The sequence below is a fragment of the Microcaecilia unicolor genome, chromosome 1, assembly GCF_901765095.1.
Source record: "Microcaecilia unicolor chromosome 1, aMicUni1.1, whole genome shotgun sequence".
NCBI classification, from domain to species: Eukaryota; Metazoa; Chordata; class Amphibia; order Gymnophiona; family Siphonopidae; genus Microcaecilia; species Microcaecilia unicolor.
The window spans coordinates 63,385,499-63,397,741 of record NC_044031.1 but is presented as its reverse complement, the minus strand read 5'-3'; the positions used below and the strand labels follow the sequence as shown (position 1 = coordinate 63,397,741).

Here is a 12,243-nt window from a genome sequence, read left to right as displayed (position 1 = left end):
GAGGAAGGGAGCAGGCCAGCTGAAGGATTCTTCGGGGGGGCTTGAGATAAACAGGCCTAATTTACCAATGGGCAATTGTGTGGCTGGGTCCCCTTTATGCAGGGGCCTGGAGCAGGTGCCCCTTTTGCCCACTGGTAAAAGCGGCCCTGTTTGTATTTGATTTTCACAGGGTTCTATAGTTGGTACAGTTTACATTGTTTTTGAACTTCAGTGTTTTTCCACATGGGCACTTTGAATTTTACAACATACATAAGTACACATTTACACCTTCTTCATCTGTGATTTGGCATTTGTGTGCTATTGGGGCTGGAACTGATTATACAGGCACATAGGCACCTATGTTACCTTTATAAAATAGGACTTCTCACATGAAGTTTTCCATAAGAAAATCAAGTCCACAATGTACAGGGAGCTGACTGGACAATATCTGCATTCAGGATCAGAGACACATGATATTGTGAACTTTCCCCTACTCAGTCCTTGCCATTCTCTCCTCTGTTTTGTCCTCTCAGAAAAGTTGTCTTAGGGTTAAATTTGCTGAACTGTGCTAATGTCGTTAATGCATATTATTAGTAAACTAGGAAAAAATGCCCGTTTCTGAGTGCAATGAAACGGGCGCTAGAAAGGGGCCCCCTCCCTCCGTCCTTCCGAGCTACTTGCCTTGTTCGGGGTTGGCGTTCGCTTCGCGTTTCGGCCCTCCGAGTGTTATAGCTCCGCCCTCAATGTCATGACGTTTTGACGCGAGGGCGGTGCAGACCCTCCCTCCGTCCCTCCGAGCTACTTGTGTTGTTCGGGGTTCGTGTTTCGGCCCTCCGAGTGTTATAGCTCTGCCCTCGACGTCATGACGTTTTAACGCGAGGGCGGTGCAGACACTCCATGGCACACCGGATATCTCGGGCGCCTCAACTTCCGTGGAGGCTTCAGAATGTTGGGGTTGCCTTTTATATAGAAAGGCAAGTCCCAGTATACAAAATGATATTTGCAGTAAATAATATGCATTAAATTTACCTTCTAATGTGTTTTGTTAATATATGCACTGAAAATCTGAATAACCAGTACAAACCTTACCATAAGGGCATGTGTTTCTGATTCGGAGACTTCGGGAGATGGTATCTCCTCCAGAGATGTGGGTTCCAAACCTGTGATGGGTTGACACTGTTTATTTCATATGAAGCAACAGACAGAACAAATTCATCTTTATGTACTATTCCTATTTTGATACAATATATTTAATAAATCCGTGATTACATACATTTTCTAGTGAGCTAACTATCCTACTGTAAGTACTCAGGGATGGATAATGGAGTTTATTTTGGAAGGTTTTATGGGTAATTTTTATATAGCTCAACTGTAATGGATGTTTTCCATAGACAGTAGAGTTGATCAGACACACAAATGGGTGATGTCATATGACTGTGCTGGGATGAAACAGCTCTTCCCACAGGACAGCTGAGCATGTGTGCCCTTTCCACGTACAGTGGTATCCCACAGTCCCTTCAGTTAGTACAATAGCTCAATCAAGAAAGAGTGCAACTCTTGTAGCAGCAGGAGGGATTGAGCGCCTGATCAATCCTGCTGTCTATTATATGTTACAGGTAAGCAACAAAGCTTTTTCTGCTGACAAGCAGAATTGAATCAGGGACAAAAGTGGGTGACTCCCAAGCTCAGGACTATTTTCCTGAAGCAGCCTGGCCACTAAGAATGCGAGAGTGGATGATGTTTCAACAATATGTTGGCCAGCACAGCACAAATGAATGTACAATCTCTGATTGTGGACTAGTCCAAGCCACAGTCGCCCAAGCCAGGTAGACATCCCACATGCTGCGGATCATATAGGCCAATATCTTTAATCAACTTAAACATTAAAATGTTGGCAAAAATATTAGTACATTGTATATCACCTCATTCAGCAACCCTGGTCCATGAAGATCTAGCAGGGTTCATGATAGGGAGGGGAGCAGGAGATAATATTAGAAGAACATTGAATCTGATGTGATATGCTAAGGAGATTAGGATTCCTTCTCTATTTCTACACTCAATATCCAAAATAGCAGAATGCAAAATATCTTCACTGATGAATCAATCTATTTAATTAAATATTCCTAAATCCTATACATTTGGAGGAAAAAGAGCCTCAGTCCTGCTGGATGACTTTCTTTAGTGAGTCACAGAATATCACTGACCACTTTCAGCTACTTTCTACCATCGGCTCTGAAAAAACCTTCAAATAATAGTCTCTCAATTCAGATTATATTATTTAAAATCTTTTCCCTTTTTCATTTGTCTTTCAATAAACAGTCATCTTTTCTTGAAGATTCCTCAATGAAAACAATAAATTCTCCATTTATAAAATATATTTCTCTATTTCTAGCCATAGCTGCAAAGAAGGTTCTTGAACAAGTTCACTGGGAGTTCATATTTGCGACATTACAGAAGATAGAGTTTGAAGAGCGATGCTGCCAGTGGATAAAAGTTATGTACATGGGAGCAAGGGCTAGGATTAAGATCAACGGGAGCTATTCTGAGAACAGGAACTAGGAAAGGGTGTCCTATGTCACTGCTTTTATTTCCACTCACCATGGAACCTTTGGCCATGCAAGTCAGGGAAAATGAGGATATTAAAGGGCTAGGGGAGACCCTTTCCAAAATAATATTCTATGCAAATTATATTCTATTTACGATGGTGCACCCGCACCTCACCATGCCCATCTTAGGGGGTCTTTTACAAAGTGTTTTTAGCACATGCTAAATACTAGAGATGCCCATAAATTCCTATGGGCATCTCTAGCATTTAGCGCATGCTAAAAATGCTACCACACCTTTATAAAAGAACCCTTTTGTGAGGGAGTTGGAGCACTACAGCACTACGATAAATCCAAAATTCTTCCAATTTGTTTAGATCAGAGAGAAAAGGAGATGTTTAAAGAGTCCTTCCCTTTGAAGGGGGAAATTCCAAGATAAAGTATTTAGGAGTACGTCTGTCACATAATATGGCAGAATTATACAGTGCAAATTATTGACTCCTGATGCAGGCATAGGTACACCGAAACACGGCCCATGTTAGGTCTGTTGAATAAAGAACTCATTTGTTCCAATCTTGAAGGCCCTTTTGTGCTTTTCTTTTGTTGCTGCTTTTTGTGTACTTCTGACCCTCTTTTTTGTTACCTTGTTAGCCAGGTGGTATAAAAATAGATAAGTGGCTGAATTCAGAATTGCTCATTTGAAGACGTGGAATAGCATTTTCAATATGACATCCAAATCCGATTTTGGATGTTTTTTGCAAAATGTCCAAAAAACCAGTTGAAAACATTGTGCAAAAAAACAGAAAAACATCTACCTTTTCAGTTCAAAAGTCACCCTATTTTAGATGTTTTTGTGCTCTGTGCATCTTTATCTAAGGGTCATTTTCAAACAAAAATGTCCAAGGGAAAAATGTACAAAAACAAACCTTTGGGGTGTCTGGGAGCCAGCAGTCTTACTAGACTGGCCAAACAGACATCCCAGCAGAGCAGTGGGACAGCCTAGGGGGCACTAAAGTGAACTTCACATAAAAGGTCCCAGGTATATATCACATGATAAGTCCCTTATATTGTACGGTAAGCCCTCCAGGAATAGCAAAAAATATACTGTACCTAACTGTAGACCACTACAATAGCCCTTATGCCTGCAGGTGAATGTGATTTGGCCTAGCAAACCAAAGATCTTCACATATCCCAGTAAATCTGAGGAAGAAAGACACAAACTCAAAAGGCAAAATACCTATCTAGCTATACCCACACAAATACCTGCCTACTACCATCAAGTAACCTGCACAACTACAACAACAACCACAACTAACAAACCACTACTTGGAAACTTAGGTCTAGTAAATGCCAGATCAATCAATGAAAAATTTCTTATGATCCATGATGTCATCAGTGAATACCACTTAGACATCTTGGGAATAACTGAGACCTGGCTGGATGAAAGCAGAGGAGTACCAATAGCATTTATGCCTCACAGGAGTCACTATCCTGCACCAACCAAGACAAGGAAAACGGGGTGGAGGGGTGAAGTTCTGATCCGAGAGACAAACTGTGCAGAGTCTCCAACCCCCACCTGTCTGAGTCAGAATGCCTCCTAATCCAGTGGGAAATAAGGAACCAATGTGGCCGCTCATGGTTTACAGAGCATCTCGCAACACCATATCGACCTTAACCTACACATTGAGACTCCAGACACTACTACTACTGCCTTCCTTGATATGATGGAAGCTCTAGGATTCATTCAGGTGATCAAATCTCCAACCCATGAAAAGGGCCATATGCTAGACTTGGTATTCTGCAAAAGGGGTCAACGTCTTTGAACACCAGGCTGGTGAAATCGAAATAACACCCCTATCATGGATTGATCATTTTCTAATCAAATTTTCTATTAAGTACTACCTAAAACAGATGGGTCCAACCAAAGTTTAGAAGGAAATTTTAGACATGAGAAATCTGACTATTGATAACTTCCTAGAAGCCTTGTCCTACACCCAAGTGAATGAAAAGATGACAGTGTCAGAACAGACTGATATCTGGAATGCACGCATAGCAATGGCATTAAAAAAAACGGCCCCTCTAAAGAAGGTCCTATGCTTTACACACAAATGTTCCCTGTGGTTCTCCCTAGAACTACAGGTCCTTAATTGTCAAGGATGTCAACATGAAAGAAAATGGTGAAAATATCACCTAGAAGACAGGCTCAACTACAAGAAACGCATGGCAATGAAATGCCAGGCCTTAACAGCAGCCAAAAAAACAATATTTCTCAACACATTGAACAAGCTGCAAATTCAACCAACACCTATTTAAAATAGTAAACAGCCTACTGCCAACTCTACAAAGGAACCAGCCTTCCCAGTCACAGCTATCTAGTAATGATTTTGCCACATACCTTGCAAACAAAATTAAAAGTCTACATTAGGACCTATAGACAGTCCCATCAAAGCTCTCACCAGCTAATGTGGAGAATAATCCCTCTCCACCACCAAGCACAGCAGCCATCTGGTACTCAATTAAACAGGTCACGGACAAAATATTGCAAATTAACACTGTCAACTGCTGAGCAAGGTGTAAATAGGAACAACAAATATAGTTTGAAATGTCTCTATGCGAATACCAGAAACCTAAGAAATCAGATGGGAGAGTTAGAATATATTGTACTAAATGAAAAATTAGATATAATAGGCATCTCTGAGACCTGGTGGAAGGAGGATAACCAGTGGGACACTGTCATACCGAGGTATAAATTATATTGTACTGATAGGGTGGACCGAATTGGTGGAGGGGTAGCATTGTATTTTAAGGAGGGCCGTGAATCAAATAGATTGAAAATTCTGCAGGAAACAAAACACATCTTGGAATCCATTTGGCTTGAAATTCCATGTGTAAAGGGGAAAAGCATACTGATAGGAGTGTACTACTGTCCACCTGGCCAGGATGAACAGACACAAGGTAAGGGAGCTATGCACCTGGAAGCAATTTTTGAAGTCCACTGCAGTGCCCCCTAGGGTGCCTGGTTGGTGTCCTGGCATGTCAGGGGGACCAGTGCACTACGAAAGCTGGCTCCTCCCTTGACCAAATGGCTTGGATTTGGTCGTTTCTGAAATGGGCATCCTCGGCTTCCATTAGGGCCGAAAATCGGGGACGACCATCTCTAAAGTCAACCTAAATTTCGCGATTTGGGCGTCCCCGACCGTATTATCGAAAGATGGATGCCCATCTTGTTTCGATAATATGGGTTTCCCCGCCCCTTCGCTGGGACGTCCTGTGAGGATGTCCTCAGGAAAACTTGGGTGCCCCTTTCGATTATGCCCCTCCACATGATAACCAGCATGGTTAAAAAGTGAGGTGAAGGAAGCTATTGGAGCTAAAAGAAAATCCTTCAGAAAATGGAAGAAGGATCCAACTGAAAATAGTAAGTGGTGTAGCGGAGTCTTTGGGGCAGGAAAGATCTCCAGTCTTTCTTGCTGGCGCTGACCCTCTTGCTGCCGCATCTTCTTTAAAATGGCTGCCAAGACTTCCAACGGCAGCCTCGCAAGACTTCAGTGGAAGTCTCATCAGTGACTGGGGATCTTTCCTGCCTCGAAGACTCCGCTAGACCACCAGGATGGCTTTGGATATGTATCGGGAGGGCACCCCTGTGGCTTGGGGGAGGGGAGGCAAGATCGCAGCAATAGCGGGGAACGGAAGGGAGCACCGTGGGGCCCTGGAGGCGCAGGGCCCTGTGCAACTGCCCTGTCTAAGACCGGCCCTACTCCCAGAGAGGCTACATCTAACTCTAGACTACCTCTACTTCAGAAAGCAGGTGAAAGCCTGGCTCTTCTCCCAAGCCTTTAATATAATTGAGTGACTGAATATACACTTATTCTGCACCTGGACTAGCTTGCTACATACACTGTAACTGTACAAAGAACTTGTCTGAAGTTTAATCACCCTCTCTTCATCCCAACTGACTCTGTATTACCCATCTTGTCTCCATCTATATATCTGCACTTGGCCCCTCAGCTACATGGAGGGGCATTTTCGAAAGAAACGTCTACGTTGGAATTTGGACGTCTTTGTAAAATGTTCAAATTTGCAGGTGGGGAACAGGTCATTTTCGAAAAAAGATGGATGTCCATCTTTCGTTTCGAAAATACCAAGGACGTCCTTGGATTTGGAGGTCTTTGATTTTCGTCAATTTTCGAAACCAAAGAAGTCCAAGTCTAAAACATCCAAATGCAAGCCATTTGGATGTGGGAGAAGCCAGTATTTGTGGTACACTGGTCCCCCTGACATGCCAGGACAGCAGTGGGGCACCCTAGTGGGCACTGCAGTGGACTTCATAAAATGCTCCCAGGTACATAGCTCTCTTACTTTGTGTGCTGAGCCCCCCCAAAACCCACTACCCCCAACCGTGCACCACTACCATAGCCCCTACGGGTGAAGGGGGCATCTATATGTGGGTACAGAGGGTTTCTGGTGGGTTTTGGAGGGCCCTCTGTTTCCTCCACAAATGTAACAGGTAGGGGGGTATGAGCCTGCACCCACTAAAACTGCTCTAGGGACCTGCATGCGCTGTCATGGACCTGAGCATGACATCTGAGGCTGGCAATCAATATTTTTAATGATGATTTTTGAGGATGGGAGGGGGTAAGTGATCACTGGGGAAGTAAGGGGAGGTCATCCCTGATTCCCTCCGGTGGTCATCTGGTCATTTTGGGCACCTTTTTGTGCCTTATTCGCAATAAAAACAGGTCAGGGTGAAAACATCCAAGTTTTAGTCTTGGACGTCTCTGCTTTTTTCCATTATGGCTCAAAGATGTCCAAGTCTTAGGAACGCCCAAGTCCTGCCTACGCCACACCTCCAATACACCCCCCTTCAGATTTGGACGTCCTTGCGACGGACTTTCGCTAGAGACGTCCAAAATCGGGTTTTGATTGTACCGATTTGGACATCTCTGAGAGATGGACGTCCAAGTACCGATTTATGTCGGAAGATGGACGTCCATCTCTTTCGAAAATGAGCCTGATAGTAAACTGTATTGTAGAAAAGCACTAGCATCATATCTATGTTATTTGAATGTTCTAACGTGTGCTTATTAGGTGTTTCATTGGTATTATGCTGACATCATATTATATCTATGCTATTTGAATGTTCTTCCATGCTGTCTGTTATGGTATTGTTTGTATTATACTGACATTTATCATATTTCTGGTACATGGTCAGTCATTCTGCAGTGCTGTTAAATGTATACATTTTTGATACTGGTTCATGGTAGTCCTATTATTAGGTTTCGGTTTGACGTCTCCAAGTTTACCTCATGTATTGTATTTATATTTGTATTTGGTCATTTTACTATAGTTATACTGTTAACAAAATTGTAAGTTTTATATTAAACTGTACCTACTGTCCACCGCCTTGGGTGAATCTCTTCATAAAGGTGTTTTTTAAAATCCCAATAAATAAATATATGTGGTGGGTTCAGTAGGTATTTTGTGGTTTTTGGGGTGCTCACGCTTTCCACAACAAGTGTATCAGTTAGAGTAGGATATGGGCCTCGGTTTCCTCTACAGTCCACTGCACTGACCACTAGGCTACTCCAGGGACCTGCTTGCTGCTCTAAGAGGAATGGTCCTTATATCTGCAGCTGGCATAGAGCCTGGTCTGTACTGTCACTTTTACCTCTTGGGGGGGGAAGGGGGTCAGTGACCACTGGGGGATTAAAGGGGGTGGGGTCATGCCTTTATCCCTTCAGTGGTCAACTGGTCAGTTTGAATACCTTTTTTGGCACTTAGTAGTTATTCAAACAGGTCTAGCCAAAACATCCTATTTTTTTGCTCTGAATGTTTTTACAATGTTGCATTATTGCAGAAAGATGTCCAAATCGTAAGCCCGCTTTGATCCCACCCAAAACACACCTCCAATGTGCCCCCTTGAGATTTAGAAGAATTGCATAGAAAAACATCTTAAACATGAGTTTTGAAAATAGCCATCTGGAAGTCTTTGTGAAAAAAACAACGTTAACACTTTGTGCCTTTTTTGGACATTTTTTTGTTTCAAAAATATGCCCCTTAATGTAATAACTCCAGAGTGCATATTATAGTTTTTGCATATCTCTACCTTTACTGTCCACTAGGAGATAGTGTGATCATTGTGATATTACCCTAACAGTGCAATGGAGTACTAAGTGGTAAATTTAAAACAAATCAGAGAAAATATTTCTTCACTCAATGTGTAATTAAACTCTGGAATTCATTGCCAGAGAATGTGGTAAAAAGCAGTTAGCTTAGCAGGGTTTAAAAAAAGTTTGGATAATTTCCTAAAAGAAAAGTCCACAAACCATTATTGAGACTGACTTGGGAAAATCCACTGCTTATTTCTTGGATAAACAGCATAAAATATGTTTTACTCTTTTGAGATCTTGCCAGGTACTTGTCACCTGGATTGACAACTGATGGAAAAAGGATACTGGGGTTGACAGACCTTCGGTTTGTCCTAGTATGGCAATGTTTATATTCTTATATTCTCTTCCTGCTAGGACTCTACCAATTCAAAACTTCCCTTTCTGGGTTTAAAGCATCAGGCTAGCGGAAAACAGTCAGTGGGGAACCCTGGGACTTCTCCTCATGACAGCAGAGAACACCTCCTAAAGCTTACCCCTATAGGGTGCTTTGGGAAGCAGAGTTAGAGGTGCATTATAAGGCTTAGGAATAGGTGCAGGCAGAAGCAGCCTTGGCAAAGTGGCAAGTCAAAATCCAAGAGAATAATGTGAAGGTCCAGATGGTACATGACACTGGCATGGCTTCATTGGTGTTTCGCTATTGTGTGCCCTTCATGTTGTAGGGTGGATGCAGTGAGAAGGGATTGATGGCCTGTATTTGCTGGGCCTGTCTCCAAACCAGGAAGACCATTCAACATAGAATTCAGCGGTGTACTGGGTGGGTGATTCCTTGGGATCTTCCTGTTTCTCAGAAAGGTGCCAGATTTAATGGGTTTATGACACATGGTTTTCATAAAGCAAAACTGGTTTTGGCTGGGATTTGGAAATATAATGAGGTGCCCAATATCAGAAATAGCTTGATAAACTTTGGTAGAAGCTGTTAGTGGAACAGTGGTGACCTAGCCGTAAATGGGAGAAGTATGGGGGCCTTTGACTAGACTCTGCTGCCTGACTGTAGCTGGTAGCTGAGTATTTGATGAGTGGGGAACAGTTGGGCTCTATGCAATGGAAGGTAAAATTATGTATAATCATACCTGATAATTTTCTTTCCATTAATCATAGCTGATCAATCCATAGACTGGTGGGTTGTGTCCATCTACCAGCAGGTGGAGATAGAGAGCAAACTTTTGCCTCCCTATATGTGGTCATGTGCTGCCGGAAACTCCTCAGTATGTCGATATCAAAGCTCCATCCGCAGGACTCAGCACTTAGAGAATTACACCCACGAAGGGACACTCTGCCCAGCTCACCACCGCCGAAACGGGGGAGGGGAATTAACCCAGCTCATCCCCACACAAGTGGGGGAGGGGAATCCGTCCAGCTCATCCCCGCGGAGCGGGGGAGGGACACCACACCCGCCGATGCGGGGGGATCTGGCTTATCCTGCAACCGCAACCGCGGGAGGAGCTGACTGACCCTAACACCGCCGAAGCGGGAGGGGTACAAAACTGCCCTACAGCCGCACGAAGCGGGAGGGAGTGCCGGCAGAATTTTAAGTCTCAATCCAGCCCCGTAAAACGGAGGGGAGAGGAATGCAGCAGCTCACTGTAACACAAACTCGTCTTAACTCTTGAAGAATCCAAGTGAAAAAACTTGAACACGAAGTCTTTCTGAAGTAACTGAAGACTAAACTTGAACCTGAAATGCAACCAGAATAAAAACAATACAGATATCTGGGAGGGGCTATGGATTGATCAGCTATGATTAATGGAAAGAAAATTATCAGGTATGATTATACATAATTTTACCTTCCATATCATCAAGCTGATCAATCCATAGACTGGTGGGATGTACCGAAGCAGTACTCACCCAGGGCGGGACATAGAAATCCCTGACCGCAACACTGAAGCTCCAAACCGGGCCTCCGCCCGAGCAGCCACAGTCAAGCGGTAATGCTTGGAGAATGTATGGGCCGAAGCCCAAGTTGCCGCCTTGCATATCTCTTCCAAGGAGACGGAACCGGCCTCTGCCATCGAGGCCGCCTGAGCTCTTGTAGAGTGAGCCTTCAGCTGGATAGGCGGCACCTTCCCCGCGGCCACATAAGCCGCTGCAATGGCTTCCTTGACCCATCTTGCCACTGTAGGCTTAGCAGCCTGCAGACCCCTACGAGGACCTGAATACAGGACAAACAGATGATCCGATTTCCGGAAATCATTGGTCACTTCCAAGTATCTGATGATGACTCGTCTCACATCCAGATATTTAAGAGCAGAGTACTCCTCTGGGTAGTCCTCCCTACGAAAGGAAGGGAGACATAGCTGCTGATTCACATGGAAGCGAGAAACAATCTTGGGCAGGAAGGAAGGCACTGTGCGAATAGTCACTCCTGCCTCAGTGAACTGTAGAAAAGGCTCTCGACATGAGAGCGCCTGGAGCTCGGAAACTCTTCTGGCTGAAGTGATAGCCACCAAAAAGACTGCTTTCAACGTCAGGTCTTTCAGAGATGCCCTTGACAAGGGTTCAAACGGCGGCTTCTGCAATGCTCTCAGCACCAGGTTGAGATTCCACGCAGGCACCACTGAGTGCAGAGGAGGGCGCAGGTGATTAACTCCCTTGAGAAAGCGCACCACATCTGGCTGCGAAGCCAGGGAAACACCCTTCAGGCGGCCCCTGAAGCAAGCCAGAGCCGCTACCTGGACCTTAAGGGAACTGAGCGACAGGCCTTTGTCCAGACCTTCTTGCAGGAACGCCAACACTGAAGAAATTGGAGCAGTGAAAGGAGAAAGAGAGCCTGCTTCACACCACGCTGCAAAGATACGCCAAACCCTGGCGTAAGCAGTAGAAGTAGAGCGTTTCCTCGCTCTCAGCATAGTGGCGATGACCTTGTCTGAGAAGCCCTTCTTCCTCAGACGCTGCCGCTCAATAGCCAGGCCGTAAGACCAAAGGGGGAGGGATCCTCCATCACCACGGGACCCTGATGTAACAGGCCCTGCTCCACTGGCAGCCGCAGAGGATCGTCGACTGAGAGCCTGATCAAGTCCGCATACCAGGGACGCCTGGGCCAATCCGGACCCACCAGGATTATCCTGCCGGGATGCTTTGCCACCCGGTCTAGTACCCTGCCCAACATGGGCCAGGGCGGGAACACATAGAGAAGCTCTTGTGTCGGCCATTGTTGGAGAAGAGCATCTACTCCCAGGGATCGAGGGTCCCGTCCTCTGCTGAAGAAGCGCGGCACTTGGCAATTGGCCGATGACGCCATCAGATCTAGGCTCGGCTGGCCCCAGCGCTTCGTGATGTCCAAGAACGCCTGAGCAGATAGCTGCCACTCTCCGGGCTCCAAGGTATGGCGACTGAGAAAGTCCGCCTTGACATTCATGACTCCGGCAATGTGGGCCGCTGACAGCTGTTCCAGGTTCGCTTCCGCCCACTGGCATAGACTCATAGCTTCCTTGGCTAGAGGGGCGCTCTTGGTACCTCCCTGGCGGTTGACATAGGCCACAGCCGTGGCATTGTCCGACAGGACCCGTACAGGCTTCAACACCAGTACCGGGATGAACTCCAAAAGCGCCAAC

General features: G+C 45.0%; 1 protein-coding gene across 1 annotated transcript in view; it reads right to left on the bottom strand.

The window, feature by feature from the left end:
* DLEC1 (DLEC1 cilia and flagella associated protein) overlaps nt 1-12,243 on the bottom strand; it is a 363,928-nt gene that overhangs the window by 77,255 nt on the left and 274,430 nt on the right. Inside the window, exon 29 of the mRNA XM_030197931.1 lies at nt 1,069-1,139. Within this exon, the coding sequence (XP_030053791.1) occupies nt 1,069-1,139 (71 nt within the window). The remainder of the gene's footprint in view (nt 1-1,068; nt 1,140-12,243) is intronic.